The following is a 21,537-nucleotide window of genomic DNA, read 5'->3' as shown; positions in this document are numbered from 1 at the left end:
TGAAGTCAGGAAGTGTGATTCCTCCTATTTCGTTTTTCTTTTTCAATATGCCTTTGGCTATTCGGGGCCTCTTTTTATTCCAAATAAATTTCATAGTTAGTTTTTCTAGTTCCTTAAAGAAGGCTGTGTTGATTTTTATTGGGATTGCATTGAATGTGTAGATCAGTTTTGGTAGGATAGACATCTTAATAATATTCAGTCTTCCTATCCATGAACAGGGAATATTCTTCCATTTATTTAGGTCTTCTTTGATTTCCTTGAACAATCTTGTATAGTTCTCGATGTATAAGTTTTTTACCTCTTTAGTTAAATTTATTCCTAAGTATTTGATTTTTTTATTTACTATTGTGAATGGTATTTGTTTCTTGATTTCCTCCTGATCTTGCTCATTATTGGTGTATAGAAATGCTACTGATTTTTGCGCATTGATCTTATAACCTGCGACTTTGCTAAACTCATTTATGAGTTCTAGGAGCTTTGTTGTAGATCTCTCAGGGTTTTCTATATATAGGATCATGTCATCTGCAAATAATGAAATTTTGACTTCTTCCCTTCCAATTTGAATGCCTTTTATATCTGGTTCTTGTCTCAGTGCTCGAGCCAGTACTTCCAAGACAATGTTAAATAGGAGCGGAGACAATGGGCATCCTTGTCTTGTTCCTGATTTTAGAGGGAAGGATTTCAGGATTTCGCCATTGTAAACAATGTTGGCTTTAGGTTTTTCATATATACTCTTTATCATGTTCAAAAAGTTTCCTTGTATTCCGATCTTTTGGAGTGTTTTTATCAGGAAGGGGTGCTGTATTTTGTCAAATGCCTTTTCTGCATCTATAGATATAATCATGTGGTTTTTTTCTCTCAATCTGTTTATATGGTGTATTACATTGATTGATTTTCTTATGTTGAACCATCCTTGCATACCTGGAATAAATCCCACTTGGTCATGGTGTATAATTCGTTTAATGTGTTGTTGAATACGATTAGCAAGTATTTTGTTAAGTATTTTTGCGTCTAGGTTCATTAGAGAAATTGGTCTGTAATTTTCCTTTCTTGTGGTGTCTTTGTTTGGCTTTGGTACTAGGGTAATGTTGGCATCATAGAAGGAATTAGGTAGTGTTCCTTCTGTTTCGATTTTTTGGAATAGTTTCAACAGGTTTGGTGTTAGTTCTTTCCGGAATGTTTTGTAGAATTCCCCTGTGAAGCCGTCTGGCCCTGGGCTCTTCTTAGTTGGGAGATTTTTAATGACTGATTCTATCTCTTTGCTTGTGATTGGTTTGTTAAGATCATCAATTTCTTCTTTCGTCAGTATGGGCTGCTTATGTATTTCTAGGAATTTGTCCATTTCCTCTAAATTGTCATTTTTGTTGGAATATAGTTTTTCAAAGTATCCTCTTATGATAGTCTTTATTTCTGTGGGGTCAGTGGTGATATCACCTTTCTCATTTCTTATTTTGTGTATTTGCATCTTTTCTCTTTTTTTCTTTGTTAGTCTCGCTAAAGGTTTGTCAATTTTGTTGATCTTCTCAAAAAACCAGCTCTTGGTCTTGTTTATTTTTTCAAGTGCTTTCTTATTTTCTATTTCATTTAGTTCTGCTCTTATCTTTGTTATTTCCTTCCTTCTTCTTCCTGTTGGGTTACTTTGTTATTGTTTTTCTAATTCCTTCAAATGTGCAGTTAATTCTTCAATTTCTGGTCTTTCTTCTTTTTTGATATATGAATTTATGGCTATAAATTTCCCTCTCAGTACCGCTTTTGCTGCATCCCATAAATTTTGGTATGTTGTGTTATCATTATCATTTGTTTCAAGGTAGTCATTGATTTCTTTTGAGATTTCCTCTTTGACCCACTGTTTTTCTAAGAGTGTGCTGTTTAATTTCCAAATTGTCGTGTGAAGTCTGAGTCTCTGTCCCTTGCAAATTTCCAGCTTGACTCCACTGTGGTCAGAGATATTGTTTTGTATGATTTCGATCTTTCTGAATTCATTAAGCCTTTCTTTGTGGCCTAGCATATGGTCAATCTTGGAGAATGTTCCATGTGCGCTTGAGAAAAATGTATATCCTGCTGTGTTTGGGTGTAATGATCTATATATGTCTATTAGATCCAGCTTTTCTAATATACTGTTCAAATGTTTTGTTTCTTTAGTGATTCTCTTTTGAGATGTTCTGTCCAGAGTTGATAGTGGTGTATTAAAATCCCCCACTATAATTGTAGATGCATCTATTCTTTCACTTAGTTTTTCCAGCGTTTGCCTCACATATTTAGAGGCGCCCTTGTTAGGAGCATAAATATTTATGATTGTTTGATCTTCTTGACAAATTGTCCCTTTCACTAAAATATAGTATCCTTCTTTGTCTCTCACAATTGTTTCGCATTTAAAGTCTATTTTGTCTGATATTAATATAGCTACTCCTGCCTTTTTTTGGTTGTTGTTTGCTTGTATGATTGTTTTCCAGCCATTCACTTTCAACCTCCATGAGTCTCTGGGTCTAAGATGTGTCTCTTGTAGGCAGCATATAGATGGGTCGTATTTCCTTATCCAGTGTCCCAGTCTGAATCTTTTGATAGGTGAGTTTAATCCGTTGACATTCAGTGTTATTACGTTTAGAGAGTTATTTATGGTAGCCATATTTTGGTTGGATTTGTGTTTGTTATATTTTGTTTGTATTATTTTATTTTCCCCTTCTATTTTTGTCTTTCTTGTTGCTTTTACACTCTCCTCCATCTCTGACTGTCCTGTTTTTTCCTTTCTTCCTGCAGAATTCCCTTAAGAATTTCTTGAAGGGGAGGTTTCTTGTTGATATACTCTTTCAGTTTCTGTTTATCTGTGAATATTTTGAACTCTCCATCATTTTTGAATGCTAGTTTAGCTGGATAGAGTATTCTTGGTTGGAAATTTTTTTCCTTTAGTACCTTGACTATATCATACCACTGCCTTCTTGCCTCCATCGTTTCAGATGAGAAATCAGCACTTAATCTTATGGAGTTTCCCTTGTATGTGATGGTTTTCTTTTCTCTTGCTGCTTTTAGAATTTTTTCTTTGTCTTGAGCATTGGATAATTTGACAAGTATATGTCTTGGGGTGGGCTTGTTGGGGTTTATGACCAGTGGAGTGCGCTGTGCTTCTTGGATATGTACATCTCTCTCTTTCAGTAGATTTGGGAAGTTTTCATTCATTATTTCCTGCAACACTCCTTCTGACTCCTTTCCCTTCTCTTCTCCTTCTGGAATGCCTATAATACGTATGTTTGAGCGTTTTGCGTTATCATTCAGGTCCCTAAGTCCTATCTGGATTTTTTCTACCTTTTTATTGACCACTTCTACTATCTGTTTGATTTCCAATGCACTGTCTTCCACATCACTAATTCTCTGCTCTGCCTCTTCTAGTCTGCTGATATTTGCTGCAAGTGTATTTTTGATTTCTTGAATTGTGGTGTTCATTTCCATCATATCTGTTATTTTTTTGCGCATGTCTGCAATTTCCCCTCCAAGTGTTGTCTTCACGCTGTTAACCTCTTTCATTACTTCATCAAATTTGTCGGTGATAAATGTTCTGAGATCTTTCATTGCTTGTGCGAAGTCCTGCCCCCCTTCCTGATTTTCAGTTTGTTGATTGGATTCAGCCATGTTTTCCTGATTACTGGTTTGGTTTGTAGATTTTTGTTGCTGTCTTGTCAACATTTTTTCTTTGACGGGTTTAATCAGTTCCTTAGCTTCTTTGTCTAGTCTTGGAGATTAATTAGCTGTTGTTTTTGCGTAAGTGTTATATCTTCTCTTTGTCACTTTGTTCTTCTTATTCCAATTTCTTATTGCTAGTTAAGCTCACTTTAAAGGAAAGTATTAGTGCTGGGGAAAGTCAATTGTGTAAGGAAGGAGAAAGTGTGAAGTAGTATTGGTGATATATGTTTACAAAGCAACAATATGAGTTCTGGGAGGATGGAGGTTAGATCATGTAAATTGTGTAGAGTTATAGTAGTAGGAAAGTACCTATAATGAGGTAGACGGCTGAATATGGGAGGAATGTGGTACGTACTAAGAGGCTATTGTTTTCGTGAGAGAGGGAAAGAGAAAAGAAAGGTAATAGTTTCAGGGACGAATACCAGATGGAAAACTAAACAAAGGTATTAGAAATTAAGAGTTAGACACTTTGTGGATCAAAGAAAGGGAGATGGAATATAGGAGAGATAGCAGATGGTGGAGGATATCAAGTTGTAGGGGAAAAGGGATAGTGTAGATAGGCTAAATCTATTCACAGAGAAATGAGGCAGTGGAGGGTGAGGAAACCCAGCAAATGTGAGGTATTTCGTGTAGGACCTATTGTATTGTTAAGGTAAAATAGTATAAGAAGAATATTGGGGACAAGAAAGAGAGGATTGGGAAAAAAAAAAAAAAAAGCACAACAAGAACAACAACAAAAAAAAATTAAAAAATAAAAAATAAAAAAACAAACAAAAGAAAAACCCAAAGAACAGAAACCCCGCCGCCAGGCTCGGCTGGGCTCAGCTGGGCTCCGGTCCCCCGCCCGCCGCGGCTCGGCTGGGCTCGGCTGGGCTCCGCCGGCCTCGGCTTTCCCGCCCGCCGCCCTGCGCGGCGCAGCGTGGCTCGGCTCTCCCGCTCGCCGCCCGGCCTGGCGTGGCTGGGCTCGGCCGAGCTCAGCCGGGCTCCGCCCCTCCGCCCGCCGCAGCTCAGCCGGGCTCGGCCGGACTCGGCTACCCTGGCCGCCGCCCGCCGGGGCTCCGCACGGTGCTAGCTGCCTCGGCTCCACCTACCCAAGGAGGGAATCCTCCACACGTAGCTGGGATCTCCGTGTATATTTCACAGATGGATCCTCTCTGTTACCTTCCCTCCAAATCGATGTCCAGACACCTCCGGACCAGGAAAAATCCCGAAACAGCCGGTCCCAAAGAGTCTCCGACGCCTCCCAGCCGATTCCCCCCAGGAGCTAGTAACCGGGAAGTTCACTCCGCCGCCATCTTGCCTCCCCCTCCTGAAAAGTCCCAATTTATATCTTATAGACCAGTCCTTTCCGTTACCTTCCCATCAAATCGATGTCCAGACACTTCCTGCCCTGAAAAAATCTTGAAAAAGCCTGGTCCCGGAGAACCTCCAGCGGTGCCCAGCTGCCTCTTCCCAGGAGAGACGGCAAGGCAAGCTCACTCAGCCACCATCTTGCCGGAAGTCCCTCACTTTCTTGATAATGTCCTTGTATACACAAAGGTTTTTAATTTTGATGACGTCCAATTTATTTGTTTTTTATTGTTCTTGCTCATTCTTTTGGTGTAAAATTTAGGAATCCATTGCCTAATCCAAGGTCCTGAAGATATTCCCTTATATTTTCTTCTAAGAGTTTTATAGCTTTAGCTCTCTTTGGTCATTGATCCATTTTTTCGTTGTTTGTTTTTGTTTTTTCTTTTCTTCATTGATCCATTTTTGAGTTAATTTTTGTATGTGGTGTGAGGTAGGATCCGTTTTTCACATGGATAAGGGTCCTTTTGCATGTGGATAAGCCTTCTTGACTTAATAGCTTTCATTTCTTCCTTGGTAGCAGCTTTTACTTCCTGGAAGGTCTGTTTTATGTATCCATATTCTGAATTGAGTGGAAAATTCATTGGGCTCTCTGAAGCTATGCACCAAAGGCACCATTTCTCTTCTACCTACAGTGATTTCTAGCAATTTATTGTCAAGATATACCTAGGGAATTTGTGAGTGGCAAGACAGGCCTAATTCCTTAAGCTCTGTTCTCTGTTCTCTCCCTGTCCTCCTCCAAATCTCTATTTTCACAGGTCTCAGCTCTTTTTCCACGAGCAGCAGAAAATGATTGAGCACCAGGTGAGCATGACATTAATTGGAATTTGTTCATGTTTTATTGAAGGGGAAACAAATGGTTTTAAAAAATCAAAAGGTACAACAAAGTACATAGTGAAAATAAGTATTCCAGCCACCCAATTTCCCTCTTTGTGGAAACTGTCCAAAAAAATTGTTTGCATTTCAAGAATATTGCATTTTGTCATAGACTGGGTTCTCAGGAAAACTGACTCTGAGATGGAGATTGTCATAACAACAGGTTTACTAGGGAGACTCTCAGAACAATACCTGCAAGGAAGTAAGAGAAGTAGGACTGGGCATAGGGAGTTGTTGAGTAGAGACCTCCACTGGCAATACAAGATGCACTGGAGCTGGGATGGCCCTCAGCAATGTCCTGAACAAAGCCTAGGAGACCTTTGTATTCTGAAATCAGCCTGTCAGTGGTTGGCAGATACCCCAGGGTGGTAACTTGGGGAGAGGGTCTCTAGCCTGCAGTAGCTGGGGGAATGAATGCACTGGTCCCACAGGGGCATCTGGATGAAAGACTGTAGCCTCCCCTCTACACATTGCTATAGTGGTGGGACACTTTACATACTGCTCTACCCTTTTTGTCCCTTCCTTTGTCCTAGAGAATTTCCATATTAAGATTTAGAGGCACACTGTTCTCTCTCTCTCTTTTAAATTAGAGAAGTTGTACTTTGCAGAAAACTCATGCAGAAAACAGTTTCCATATCCATGACACACACACCCCCACCTCATGCACATAAGACACACCATTCTTTTTACCAGTGACATAATACTCCATCCTATGCATAGAATATGATTGAATTGATTAGTCCCCCATTCATGGGCATTCAGGTTATTTCCAAATTTGATACTATAAGCAGCAATTCAAAGGATATTCTTTGTTGAAATATAGTTGTATGAAGTAGAGAGTCTAACAGAGTCATTAGCTGATCTTCCTGGCAGCCCAGCCAAAAGGCAGACACAGCCCATGATCTGCACTGTCCCTAAGGAAGAAGCATATTGTTAACTCCACAGGAAGACTAGCTTTTTGAGATGCCTCTTTCTGAAGATAATTCCCTGAGGAGCCTTCCTGTGGCTGATGTCAAGCAGTACTGCTGCTCACAGTGGTCCCAGGACAGTGCAAGACATTGGCATCTCCTGCAATTTGTTAGAAATAGAGAATAGCAGGCTCTACCCCTCAGGCCTGTTGAATCAGCGGGTGGGACCTGGGAGTCTGTATTTACAAGCTCTGATTGATCCTTAGCTGCACTAAAGTATGAGAAGCAATAAACAATAAATGCAGAAGGACTGTATTCTACAGTGCTTTTCAGCACTTCCCTTGGAATAGAGTGTTAGTCCTAAGACCCATCTCCCAGCAGGTCCTGGCTGCCCAGTTCTGAGGGATGAGACTGGCACAAGAGAAAACCTATGTCATCTACCCCGGAAAGGCTGAGCCTTCTCTGTGCCCTGGATCATTCTGGACCCCTTCTTGGCATAATGTTTTAAAATACATTTTTTAAAAGGTATTGTAAGGAGTAGATGTAGCTCAAGTAATTGAACACCTGCTTCCCATGTGCAGGGTCCCAGATTCGATCTCCAGTACCTCCTAAAAACAAACAAACATGAAGAAAACCAGCTCCCATCGGGGAATGGATGTAGCTCAGTGGCTGAGTGCCTGCTTCCCATGTACAAGGTCCCAGGATCAATCCGGTACCTCCCCTAAAAAAATAATTTAAAAAGCCATTGGATGACTGAGGAAATCAATTATATTGAAATACAGTTAGCAAAATATTATACTGCGCTTTGCCTCCATGCCTTTGTTCATGCTGCTTCCTCTGTAATGAATGCTGTTTCCTCATCATCCTGCAGAGAAGTCTCAGCTCCATGTACCCCTGAGCTCTGAAGCCTAACCGGACCTAGTCAGTGGGCCATTCGCTTCTCTGTGCATATGCCATAGTCTGGATGTCTAGTCATCACAGCTCTTAGAACAGTTGTAACCCTGAGGGCTTGTCACATTGCTCTCCCTATGCCAGGCGCTGAGGCTTGAGGTCAGGATCATCCATAGCTGTGTCCCTGGCCACCAACACTGGTCCAGACACCAGTGGGTCTTCAGTCACTGTCTTCGGCTCATGATATGAATGTCAGTTGTGGGCTGTTTCCAGTGTGAGTCTTGTTTTACATACTATATATATATAGCACAAAGCCAGGAATGTAAAGGGCCTTCTAGACAGATAAATCATCATGGTAGGTTCTGATCTATGAACATTATAAAAATCAGTACCTGTCTACCCCTGCCAACATTTTTCCACATAACCCACTGTCAATCATTTCAGCTTCAGCAGAAATCTGTGTCATTCAAGGATGTGGTCGTGGGCTTCACTAAAGAGGAATGGCACCGGCTGGATCCTGCACAGAGGGCCCTGTACCGAGATGTCATGCTGGAAACCTATAGCAATCTTGTTTCAGTAGGTAAGGATAGCCCTGCCATGTAATTCAGATGATACTTTCCCTTCTCAGTTGCTAAAAGCTATAGATGCTCTGAATTACCCTATTTATCTAGCACTTTTTATGTGCCATGCACTGTTTTAGCCATTTTTAAAATATTGCCTCTTTTAATCCTCATAAAATCCTTATGGGGTAGGTGCTATTAATACCCCTATTTTACAGACTTGGAAATTGAGGCATAGAGAGATGAATTAACTTGTCCAGGGCTACCCAGCTAGTACATAGCGGAGCCAGGATTTGAACCTCAGCAGTCTGACTACACATTCTCCTTTCCTAGCTCTTACACTGTGCTGCCTCAGTAAGTTTGACTTGAGTTTCAGTGCTTTTGGCTTTCTAATTCCTTTTGGACTCTAGACAAGGTATGTGTACAGTCTCCTCCCAAGTGCAGTGTCTTTTGTGCGGCCTCTAAAGCTGCCTGTCCTTACCCTTGAGAGGCCCTGAAGACCAAGGAACTCAGCCCAAGGCCTGGATGGTTTCCCTGGGACAGGTTACAAAGGCACCAAACCCGATGTGATCCTCAAACTGGAGCAGGAAGAAGCACCATGGATTTGTGAAGCGGCATGCCCAGGTTGCCACTGTCAGGGTGAGTGTGAGAAACCCAGCAAAAAGGGGTATTGGGGGAGGCTGGCACCTTTGAAATTTTGTTCCAGGTCTTGTTCTCTAAGCCTTTGAGCTTTGCAAGCACCTGGAGATATTGCTCCACAAGCCTCAGCTTTCTTGATGACCCTTCAATCCCCCATACATCCCGTGCTCCATACCCAGGTGTCCCTTTTCCCTCTACATCAAACCTCACCACTGCCTCATGTGCTTGGTCCATCTCCTTCTCTCTGGAATCCTCGGCCTTTCTCCTCTCAAGGTTATCAGTACACCTTTTCTTCAACATTCAGGAATTACCAAATCTGCATTCTTGGTGGACACTGTGAATCTCCTGTCACTGCTAGTCCCTGCCTATTTTCTGTTCTGCCTTTCCAGGTGACTTGCATACCCACAGTCTCACTTCCCAATCTCTCTTCAAATTCAGGTTTCACTCAAATTTAAGTCATTCCTAGATCAACAAATCACAGAGGAGGAAGCAGAGAACTCTGGGGTAGGGAAAGTGGTAGAGGAGTTGGCTGAGTTGGGCCTGTCTTAACTGCTTCTACTTCATACTCATCAGATTAACTGCCCTTCTTCAGCAGCTCTGTAAAATATCCCAAAAATGCCCCTGGCATCCTGAATGTTGACAGCCCCCTCTTAGAGATGCCTCTGAAATTCTCTGAGAGTCATGGGGCTTAGTAAGGGTCAGGGCCATGTGTTCCCAGATCTCTTTATGACACTTATTCTTTGTGTTGTAATCCCAACTTGTATTATACAAAAAAAAAAAAAAAAATTGAAGAATTTTCATGCTTCTGCCCAAAATCGTATCTTTGAAATGATCACCATCCACCTTTCACTGGTTGTAGTTATAGCAGCAGCAGTGCTAGAATTATTGCCCCATACTTAATGAGTACTCACCGTGTGCCAGGATCTGTTTTGAGCACTTTACATAGATTAACCCATTAAACCTTACAACATCTGTGAGGTAGCCAGCCTTTTTTATCCCATTTACAAAGGAGGAAACAATCACAGACAGTGTATTAGGGTTCTCCAGAGAAACAGAACCAACAGGATATAAGTATGAGAGATTATATATTAATCTAATAAAATAAAGAGATTATACATACATACATATAGATATGGATATATAAAAGAGATTCGTTATAAGGAATTGGCTCTTGCAACCTTGGGGGCTGACAAGTCTGAACTCTATAGGGTAAGCCAGGGGCTGGAAACTCTGACAGAGGTGACGTTGAGGTCCTTAGTCCAAATTCCCCAGGAGAAGCTGTCTGGTTGGAAACTCTGGCAAGGGTCAGTGTTGAAGTTATGGTAGAAATTCTTCTATCCTCTGTAACCCTCGGTTCTGGCTTTTAAAACTACCAACTGATTGGGCAAGGAGATTACCCATATTCTTGAGGACAGTCTCCTTTGTTGATTGTAGACACAATCAACTGATTATTGAAGCAGATCCCATATATGAAACATCACATTAACATGCAGGACAGTGTTTGATCAAACAGCTGAACACCATAACCTAGCCAAGATGATACATGAAATTATCATAGAGAGGTTAAGAAACATGTCTAAGAATGTAAAGCAGGTAAGGGCTGTCTTCTGGTTCTAGAATCAGAGCCCTTAATCCCTATACTCTGGTGACCTCTGGGAAATGTTTCTCTCCTTCATTTAACTTTCCTTCATTTAACTTTTTTTTTAATTGTCTATTTTTTTAAAGATACATAGATCACGAAAAATGTTATATTAAAATTATTTAACTTTTCTGATCACTCTTCTTGAAACCTACTCCAACTGTATTAATTAAAAGCAACTATTAGCTGCTTTTCTTTTCTCACTTTCGAGAATTTTATTTAATAAGTGCAAATCCCACAAAAATGTATCCAGTTAACCCATATTTCTAAGTCTTCTGTGTCTTCTCTTTCTCTGGATCCAACCCAGTTTTTTTTCCTTCCGAGGGGTTGCCGCACTTTCTTTCACTCTTGGTTATTCTTCCAATGCTATAACTCCCTCAAATAGCTTACCCATTCCGAGGCACATGTTGCTTACAACTGGCCCCTTTGTCCCCCATATACCACCCTGCCTCCCATTTACCAGCCTGTGGATCATCTTCACAGGTATAGCTCATTTACCGTGCTCTTTGTATGCCCAACACTAGTCATCCTCATTTTTCCTAAATCCCAACACCTTCTTGTTACCCCCACCCTCCCACACACACACATATGCACAACTCCCCTTCCTTCTCATTCCAGAGTTTTACTACCATGTGCTTATTTTGAATCTTCTGCCTCTATCATTCTAATTTTCTACCTTATATTCTGGTTTTGTTGATTTTTTTTTTTTTTTTTTTTTTTTTTTTTGAGATACAGCTTTGTTCTTCCTCCCCATTTTTGACTCTCCACTAACATCTACTATCAGACCCAAATTATTCCAGGAGTTCTTAATTGTTTTTGTATCCCTTAAGTGGTCTGGCAAAGCCTATAGACTGCCCTCCACCCTCCCTTTTTTTTTGACATATAAAAAATAATATTTGTAAGATGTCAAAGGAAACTAATTACTAAAATATAGTAATTATCAAAATAGGAAGTTATAAAATACATTCAGAATGTGTGAGAGAATACTAAATGTGCTTCTTTAGGCATTAATGAGATTTAGTAGTCGATCTAATAACTGTCATGATCTCAAAGTAAAGATGATTGTAAACATATTTTGAGAAATCTTCAATTATATTGTGACATGAAAATACCATATTCTCAGACCAGTACGAAGTCACAGGAAGAGCTAATCCATTCTATTTTTTGCTTATATTTATAATTGAAGGAAATGCTAAATTGCAATTGAAGTTTAATAAAAATACAGATGTAAATTTTTTCCTATCCAAGTTTGCCAACTCCCTGAATTCTGTTCACTAAGAACCCCTGCTTTAAGACCTTGTTAGCTTGGTTGATCCCGTTTTTTAAATTTGGTTTGCTTTCGAGCTCTCTGCCATTTATCTTGTACCATCCCATCTTGATAAGCTCTCTGATGACTGCTGTATCAGTGCTTGTGAAACTCTAATGTCTTGAGAGTCACCAGGGCATCTTGTTAAAATGCAGAATCTTATTCAGTAAGTCTGGAGAGGGGCTTGAGATTCTGCATGTCTTAACAAGTCAGACGTTGCTGACTGGAGAACCACTCATTAGGTAGTAAGGTTCTGTATGACATTTAAACCCCTTTCCTCTTTAACAGGGCTTGGTAAACTATGGCCTGCAGGTTTTGTTTTTGTAAATAAAGTTTAATTGGAATACAGCCGTATCCATATGGTGTAAGTGTTGTCTGTACCTGTTTTTGCGCTACAGTGACAGAGTTGAGTAGTTGTGACAGAGACCTTATGGCCTCAAAGCCTAAAATATTTATTATCTGCCCCTTCAGGAAAAAGTTTGTCATCTTCTGCTCTATGATATCATTCCATCTTCTTCAAAATCATTTCTCTCCGCACCATCTAACTCATGTTCCATTCCATTTGTGCCAGTGTTCTGAATATTCTCTACCCATACAATCCTCTTCCCTGCATTGGTGCCTTGGGTTATGTTCATGCTCTCTATTCATACACTGTGTACCTTTACTTTTGAGGGCACTTCTTAGGTAGTAGTATTCCAAATCATAGTAACAGAAAGATGCGTAAGTAGTGGTTCACTGTACTTTCTCCAGAAGACATCTGGCAAGTCAATGTCCTGAGGGGAAGACAGCAAGGAATGCTTTTGACTCAAGGTGCATTCATCAGCAGGAACATGCTGCCCAAGGAAAGAAGCCATAAATGTGATAAGGTTGGGAAAATGTCACTTCTAGGCACTGATCTTTTTCCTTCAATTCAAAGCCCCAGTAACTGGGACTCATGTGGAAAGAGTTTGAAACATAATGTAGACTTGGTTGGTTTTAAGAAAAACTCTTCAAAAAAGCAAGGTGCGTGTTACGGATATGGGAAACTGTTACAGCATGTGAATCATGATAGAAGACTTATTGGAGAAAAACCCTGGGAATGCAGTCAGTGCGAGAGCGCTTTCAGCCATAGCCCAGCACTCGTGTATAAAGCAGCAGTAACCAATTCTGTTGTGTACAAACGGAAGCGGGTTCCACCTACAGAGAAACCCCATGTCTGTAGTGAGTGCGGGAAAGCCTTCTGCTACAAGTCTGAATTTATTAGACATCAGAGAAGTCACACTGGGGAGAAGCCCTATGGATGCAGTGACTGTGGGAAAGCCTTTTCACATAAGTCAACCCTCATTAAACACCAGAGAATTCACACTGGGGTAAGGCCCTTTGAGTGTTTTTTTTGTGGGAAAGCCTTTACCCAGAAGTCACACCGCACAGAACATCAGAGAATACACACAGGAGAGAGACCCTTTATGTGCAGCGAATGTGGGAAGTCATTTGGTGAGAAGTCATACCTCAACGTGCATCGAAAAATGCACACAGGAGAAAAACCCTATCATTGCAGAGAATGTGGGAAATCTTTCAGTCAGAAATCATGCCTCAATAAACACTGGAGAACTCATACAGGAGAAAAGCCCTATGGGTGTAATGAATGTGGCAAAGCTTTTTATCAGAAGCCAAATCTAAGTAGACATCAGAAAATTCATGCAAGGAAGAATACCTACAGGAATGAAAACCTAATGATTGTGGGAAAGCATTGAGAAAGATATCCAGCTTCATTGTGTATGGAGGAAATCAGCCTGAAGAGAAATCTTATCAATTTAATTTGGACAATATGTTTTACCGTAGGGAAGTCATGTTCCAATTGTGATAGGGATTTTTATAGAAAAGGTTATAGAAAATATAGGTTAAGAGACTTAGAGGTATATCATGAAACATTCCATAGTGAGCTGCATAAGTACTATTTGTATTTTGGAACTGTAAATGTGAGTTTAACATAAATGGATTGAGCATATGCCACACAGTACCTAGAATGCCTTCCACCAAAGTTTACCACACAAATACCACCATTGTCTTTTGGTATCTTAACAAGACAAAAAACAATAACAATAGAAATAACATGGCCAATTCTGTCAAAGTAACATATTATGCCAGCCACATTTTTGCCACCTTTTCATAATAAATATACATGGTTATAGATGTTGTTATTGAGCCCTTGTTAAGTCAGCCAAACATTTTATTAAAAGCATAATTATTTGTATTGAAAATAAAAAGCTAAGCAATCATTTAACAAGCTGATACTGGGTGAACAAAACAAAACACTGCAAACTTGATTACTGAGCACACACATTACTTGACAAAAAAGCAGTGTGGCCCTAGTATATTGGGCATTGCTCCTATTGGTCTTGCTTAAAATATTTTACAAAAAAATAATAGAAAGGACAATCTTTATATGGGTCTTATAATTGGGAAATATTTCATGCAGAGACCAAGGGAGAATTGCTTTTATTTTTCTTTAAATTAATTAAGCAACATCAAGTTTGCTTTTGCTTTTGCTTTCCTGTAATATCCTTGTGAATGTCCTGGACACTAAATCCCAAGATTTTCCATCATTCCAATGTTTGGAAAAAGTCTTCCTTCTTCCTTGAGCTGCCATGTCGTCTATACAAGAAAAGAAATGGATACAGTGTTCAAGATTTGCCTCCCTTTGAAACGGTTTTTTAACAAGGGATTCATGAGCTTGAATTGAAACTCAGAAAAAACGTTTTTGGGTTGGTGCAGGTGTAAAATATTAAATAATTCACAGTATAATGTGAACTTAGTAAGGGGTCCATGGTTTTCACCTGACTGGCAAAGAGTTCCATGGAACAAAAAAGGTTCAGAACCCCTGCTTTAAAAATTCTGACCCAGAATCAGATATCTGGCTATGACCACAGATACAGAAGTGATTCAAAGAATGATGAAACATACTTCATATACCTGTAGATCCACATATTTTAAAGCAGAGGAAGTGGATGTCTTTCTGGCAAAATATAATTGCGGTAAGAAAATTTTAATATGTAGAAAACTTGATAGAATGATTAGCCATTGAATTAATTGTAAATGTGATTAAAGATCTACTATTGAAAAATGCTTCAGGGCCAGATGATTTCATGATGAGTTCTATTGAACCTTTAAAAAAAAGGCTATTTCCAGTGTTATTTAAAGCACTTCACTCCACAGACTAAGCTCCCCAACTTATTTTATGAAGTTGGATAACCAAAACGTAGTATAGTCTGAAAAAAGAAAACTCCACATCAATCTCTTTTATGACTGTAGAAACAAAAATTGCAATTAAAATAATAGCACATAGAAATGAGCAACATACCTAAAGAAAGATGCACCTTGATGACCAAGTAGGAATTATTTTAAGACTGCCTAGCCAGATTAGTAATAGGAAATCTATAAATGAAATTATCAGCTTAAAGGAGAATAATAACCATATGAATTATCAATAGATGCTGACAAGACATTTAATAGAATTTGCAGCAATTTCTAATAAAATAAAAATTAAATTGTGATAGATGGCAACCATTATCTATTTTTGGTAAAAGTTAGAGTCTACCCCAACAGTAAATATGTTATGCTAAAGCCTTTTTTTTTTTTTTTCAAAAATCAGGAACCTAATAGTATTGGAGATTCTAGGATGCCCACTATATTATTATTAAAGATGTTTACGAGGTTCCAGTGAAGGCAATAAAAAAAGAAAAGTAATTGGTATAAACAATGGAAGCGAAAGTAAAACTCACTTTTTGCTTGTGATATGAATGTATACCAATAAATGAAGGTATTCTAATAATTTTTTAATTTTATTGAAACATATTTATAAAGCATACGATCCATCCAAAATGTACAATCAAATGGTATTTGGTATAATCACCAAGTTGTACATTTATCACTTCAAACTATTGATTAGAACGTTTTCATTACTCCAATAATAATAAACAAAAAACATACAAACAAAAAAACTTTACCCCTTAATAATTACTTCTCAGTCTCTCTATCCATACTTGCTATTCTGTTTCTGTCTCTCTAATTTATTTGTATTTATATTTTGTATGGCTGGAGCTAAACCATATGTAATACCTTCTGTCTAGTTTTCACTTAGATATCTCCTTTATTTTTTTTTTTTATCCTTACTGGAAGATTGTTAATATTATGCTGTACACTACTGTCCATAGTTGCTTTAGGTGTATTGTTTGATATTAACATCATGTATCATTAACATACACTTGTTCTGTTTCAAAGAAAAATAGTTTTATATATGCAGTATTACCCATACTCATATTTCACATGAGGTTTTGCTGTTCTGTGCAGTTCCCATGTTATGTTTTTTAACTTCTTTTCTAGTTATATACATGACCTCAGAAAAAATATGAGGTCCCCATATACCCCCCACCCCCCTCACCCTTTCCCTTTCAACCACTATCATACCTATATATTAGCACTGCTAGTTACAAACACTATATGTGATTTCACCATTACTATTTATTTTCAAAGATTTACAACCATTTTACTAATTCTGCAGATCAAACCCCAGATCAACTTTCCATTCTCAGACCTCATTCTGTTTTCTGGTGACCTATATTCTAGTTATTAACTCCATGAGTTTATACAATATATTTAGTTCATACTGGCACAGTCATATAATATTTGTCCTTTTGTGTCTGGCTTGCTTCACTCAACATAATGTCCTTCTGGTTAATCCATGTTGTCATATGCTTCACAACTTCATTTCTTTTTATAGCTGCATAATATTCCATCATACATGTACGCCACAATTTGTTTATCTGTTCGTCAGTTGATGGATTGATGGATGGTTTCCAACTTTTGGCAATTGTGAATAACACTGTTGTGAATATCAGTAGTAGATGTCTGTTCATGTCATCACTGTTCTCAATTCTTCTGGTTATATACCTAGTAGTGGTATTGCTGAGTCATGTGGCAAATCTATATTTAGCTTCCTTAGAACTGCCAAACAGTCCTCCACAGTGGCTGTACCATTCTACATTCCCCCCAACAGTGAATAAGTGTTTCTATCTCCACATCCTCTCCAACACTTGTAGTTTTCTATCTTTTTAATAGTGACTGTTCTAGTAGGTGTGAAATGATATCTCATTGTAGCTTTGATTTGCATTTCTCTAAGAGCCAGGCTGTTGGAATTTTCATTGATATTGTGTTAAATCTATAAATCAGTTTGGTAGGATTGATATCTTCATGATATTTAGTCTTCTCATCCATGAATATGGACCATCTTTCCTTTTGTTTCATTTAGTTTTGTAGTTTTCCAGATACTGGTCCTTTACATCTCTGGTTAAATTAATTCCTAGGTATTTGAGTCTTTTTGTTGCTATTGTAAATGGAATTTTTTCCTGGTTTCCTCCCCAGATTGTTCATTCTAATGTACAGGAACATTACTGATTTTTGCTGAACTCATTTATTACCTCAAGTAACTTTGTCATAGACATTTCTGAATTTTCTAAATATAGGATCATGTCATCCGCAAATAGTAAGAGTTTTTCTACCTTCCTAATTGGATGTCTTTTATTTTATTTTATTTTATTGTCTAATTGCTATCCCAAGAACTTCTGGCACAATGTTGAATAACAGTGGTGACAGTGGATATCTGTGTCTTGTTCCTAATCTTAGAGGGAAAGCTTTCAACCTTTCCCCATTAAGTACAGTGTTGGTGGTAGGTGTTTCATAAATGCCTTTTATCATATTGAGGAACTTTCCTTCTTTTCTTACCTTTCTTATCAAGAAAGGAAGCTGAATTTTGTCACATTTTCTGTGTCAGCTGAGATGATCATGTGGGTTTTTTGCCTTCAATTTGTTAATGTAGTATTATGTTCACTGATTTCCTTGTGTTGAACCACTCTTGCATATAAGGAAAAATCCCACTTGATCATGATTCATCATTCTTTTAATATGCTGTTGAGTTCTATTTGCAAGTATTTTGTTGAATTTGTTTTTTGGTTTTTTTTTTGTAGGATTTTTTGAGGTACTGGTATTAGGGTGATGTCAGCTTCATAAAATGTGTTGGGTAATTTACCCTCCTCCTCAATTTTTTGGAAGAGTTTACACAGGATTGTTGTTAATTCTTTTTTGAAATGCTTGTTAGAATTCACCTGTGAAACCATCTGGTCCTAGACTTTCTTTGTTGGGAGATTTTTTAATGACTGATTCAGACTCTTTAAATGTGACTTTTGTTATTGATTTCCTTTATTTCTTGTAGAGTCAGTGTAGGTTATTTGTGCATTTCTAGGAATTTGTCCATTTCATCTAGGTTGTCTAGTTTGTTGGCATACAGTTTCTCATAATACCTTCTTTTGATCCTTTTATTTCTGTGGGTTCAGTCATATTTTTCCCCCTTTCATTTCTGATTTATTTTATTTGCATCTTCTCCCTTTTTTTCTTTGTTAGTCTTGCTAAGGGTTTATCAATTTTATTGATCTTTTCAAAGAATTATCTTTTGGTTTTGTTGATTTGCTCTATTTTTTTGTTCTCAATTTCATTTATTTCTGCTCTAATCTTTATTATTTCTGCTTGCTTTGGGAATGGTTTGCTATTCTTTTTCTGGTTTCTCCAGTTGTTCAGCTAGATCTTTCCTCTTTTTTAATACAGGCATTTAGGGCTATACATTTCCCTCTCAGGACTGCCTTCACTGTATCCCATAAGTTTTGATAAGCTGTGTTCTCGTTTTCATTTGTCTCAATGTATTTACTAATTTCCAGCCTTTCACTTTGAGCCAATCTGTATCCCTGGATCTAAGGTGAGTCTCTTGAAGACAGCATATGGATGTCTCATGTTTTTTCTATCCATTCTGTCAGCCTATACCTTTTGATTGCTGGAGTTTAATTCATTTACATCTAATGATATCACTGTAAAAGCATTATTTACTTCCACCATTTTATTCTTTGGCTTTCATATGTCATATCTTATTTTCATCTGTCTTTTTATCCTTTTAATTATCCTTCTGATAGCTTTCCCTTCTGCAGTCTCCTCCAAGTCTTTCTTCCCTGGCTTTTCCTTTGGGGCTGTAGGACTCCTTTTAGTGCTTCTTGAAAAGCCAGCTTCTTTTTTATGAACTCTCTTAGTTTATGTTTATTTTTAAATATTTTAAACTCACCTTTATATCTGAATGACAGTTTTTCTGGATAAAGAATTCTCAGCTGGCAATTATTTTCTTTCAGTATCCTAATTATATCATACCACCGTCTTCTTAACCTCTATGGTTTCTTATGAGTAATCCGCACTAAGTCTTACTGGGCATCCGTTGCATGTGATGGTTTGCTTCTCCATTGCTGCTTTCAAAATTTTGTCTTTATCTTTGGCATTTGGCATCTGAATAGTATGTGTCTTAGAGTAGATCTATTCAGATTTGTTCTGTTTGGAGTATGCTGAGCTTCTTGGACATGTAAACTCATTTGTTGTTCCCATGAGAGTTGGGAAATTTTCAGCCAGATTTAAAAAGGTAATTTTCTAGGACACAAGGTACAGAAATCAAGAGCTTTTTTTTTGCACTTGCACTAAGCACCTCATAATTTAAATGCAGTTCCTTTGGAATTGCATCAAATCTCAGGTTTGTTTTTTTTAACTTAAGTAAATGTCCTTAAAGTTCATGGAGAAACAAATGCCCAAGAACAGATAAGAAAAATGTGACAAGTAAAAATAATGCCATATCAGATATTAGAATATAATATGGTTCCTTTCTAATCAAATTAATATATTGGCAAAGGAATAGATAAATTTATCAATTAAACAGAAGAGAAAATTCAGAAGTAGAGCTCAGTATATATGAGCTCTTTCATATATGGGAAAAGGTGGAATCTCAAATCAAAGGCATAGTTTATTTAAAAAGGATTCTGGAACAATTGGCTTACAGTCTAGAAGAAAATTAATTGGACCAATACAAATCATATCCAAAGAAAATAAAGTTGGACCAGCGCAAACTATATCCAAAATAAATTACAGATGAATTTAAGACTTAAATTTAAAATACAACAAAATTCTTCTAAGAAAATTAAGGAGGCTACATTTACAATTTAAGGGTCAGGATAGAAGAGCTTTACCAACATAGGACATGCAAAAGCTACTAAAAAATTATAAATAGAACTCTCTCTGCATCAGTGGTCAGGGCAGCAAGTCAGACCTGATGGTGGGAGGCAGTAGCATCCCCTCGTTTCCATGGATGGGAGAGTTAAATAGCAACCCAAGAAAACACCATGAAAGATACTTATATCAAGAGGTTATTTCATATCCATCTTTTGTGAATATTTTCAGTTATCTTAAGCATCTTCCTTCTATCACTGTTCCTGGAGAACTTCTCTGTTGAAAACACACTTGACATGGTTGTGAATCTGTTCTGTTTTTGTAACTCATGTCAATCTAGTATTATATTTAGTAATGACACCAAATGCATCCTCTAAAAACAGTTCATTATCACACAGGTAACCAGGTTTTGAAATGCTGTATCTGCTTTCTTAGGTCTTATTTCTTCTTTCATGCAATTTTTTGCCTCTATGGAACACTACCAGTACACTTGGTGTGGGAAACTTTTTTATTTGCATTTGTTTTGTCTACTTCTAGTACTGTAGTTTATCTGTGTTAGGACCAAGCATCATAGTGTGGCTAAGAGTTTTCAGCAGAAATGGATGTAAAACCATTTGGGAGAATACTTGTCAGATTACTACAATTTGTAGTTTTATAGGAATACACCTTGGAGCACTTCCTATTCCACTGGATTGGGCAAGATCATGGCAGGTATGCCCATCTCCTGTACTGTTTGATTGACCTTTTGCTGTACGGCTGTATGGCTGGCTTGATATTTCACCACTCGGGTATACTAGAATAGAAACAATTAATTGGAATAAAGGAAGAAAATATTTCTTTGTGCAAATTCCATAGAGACTGTACAGAAATGTATATGATCAAAGCCAAGCAGTTCCATTTTCAGCACTGTTTGGTTTTTGTGTGTGTATGTGCACCATTACAACATGATGTGATTGTAGCTTTTTAAATTATGAAATCCCTGAGAGATTGTACCTTCTACTTGAAATTAAGTATTTATAATATAAAAATAATAAATATTTGGCTACCTAAAAAGTGTGATTTTTTTTTTGAGTGGAAAAAGACACCATAAACAATAAATTGAGGGTAAATATTTGCAGAGATAATCAGAGAAAAGTACTCTGCAAATTGACAAGAAAAAAAGATAACACAATAGCAAAACATTGGTAATGCATATGAATAGACAATTATGAGAAGAGCAAATCCAAGTGGCTGATGAACATATCACACAACGTTGAACCTTACTCAGTAGTTCTCAGGGAATGCAGATTAAAGTTATGAGATAAGTGTGTGCATTCAGGCTAACAAAAAAAATCGAAAGAGCCGGATTGCTTTTTGCTGGCAGGACAAAGGGTGTTCTTGCACACTACTGGTGGAAATATAAATTAGTATACCTGTTTGAGAAGCAACCTGCCAACATCTATTATAACTTAAAACACAAATACTTTGACCCAGCAATGCCACCTGGGGGAATCTTCCCCTTAGAAGTAAAAGGGCCAATATATGTAGGACACATGGACATTTATTGTAAAGTTGTTCCTAATGGCAAGAAAAATGGAATGAAAGAAAGTTCCCATCAATAGGGAAGTTTGGGAATGGGGAGAACTATAGTAT

The 21,537-nt window shown here is 37.9% G+C and overlaps 1 protein-coding gene and 1 pseudogene across 9 annotated transcripts in view; both read left to right on the top strand.

The window, feature by feature from the left end:
* Positions 1 to 20,958, top strand: part of ZNF793 (zinc finger protein 793) — a 33,460-nt gene extending 12,502 nt beyond the window's left edge. For 4 of the 9 annotated variants that reach the window (XM_023586541.3, XM_058279379.2, XM_058279382.2 and 1 more), the window contains 4 exons: positions 5,781 to 5,826; positions 8,142 to 8,277; positions 8,801 to 8,896; positions 12,592 to 15,821. In XM_023586541.3, coding sequence (XP_023442309.1) covers positions 5,812 to 5,826; positions 8,142 to 8,277; positions 8,801 to 8,896; positions 12,592 to 13,574 — 1,230 coding nt within the window. In that variant the 5' untranslated portion in view covers positions 5,781 to 5,811 and the 3' untranslated portion in view covers positions 13,575 to 15,821. Of the gene's footprint in view, positions 1 to 5,780; positions 5,827 to 7,387; positions 7,519 to 8,008; positions 8,278 to 8,800; positions 8,897 to 12,591 lie in introns of those variants that run through there. The other 5 variants (XM_023586540.3, XM_058279380.1, XM_071209572.1 and 2 more) reach the window with 4 other exon arrangements.
* Positions 20,079 to 20,646, top strand: LOC139436934 (phosphatidylinositol-glycan biosynthesis class F protein pseudogene; annotated as a pseudogene).
* Positions 20,959 to 21,537: the final 579 nt, after the last annotated feature.

Source organism: Dasypus novemcinctus, chromosome 18 (assembly GCF_030445035.2).
Source record: "Dasypus novemcinctus isolate mDasNov1 chromosome 18, mDasNov1.1.hap2, whole genome shotgun sequence".
Lineage (NCBI taxonomy): Eukaryota > Metazoa > Chordata > Mammalia > Cingulata > Dasypodidae > Dasypus > Dasypus novemcinctus.
The sequence above is the reverse complement of the archived record's forward strand: the minus strand, read 5'-3'. Positions and strand labels throughout refer to the sequence as shown.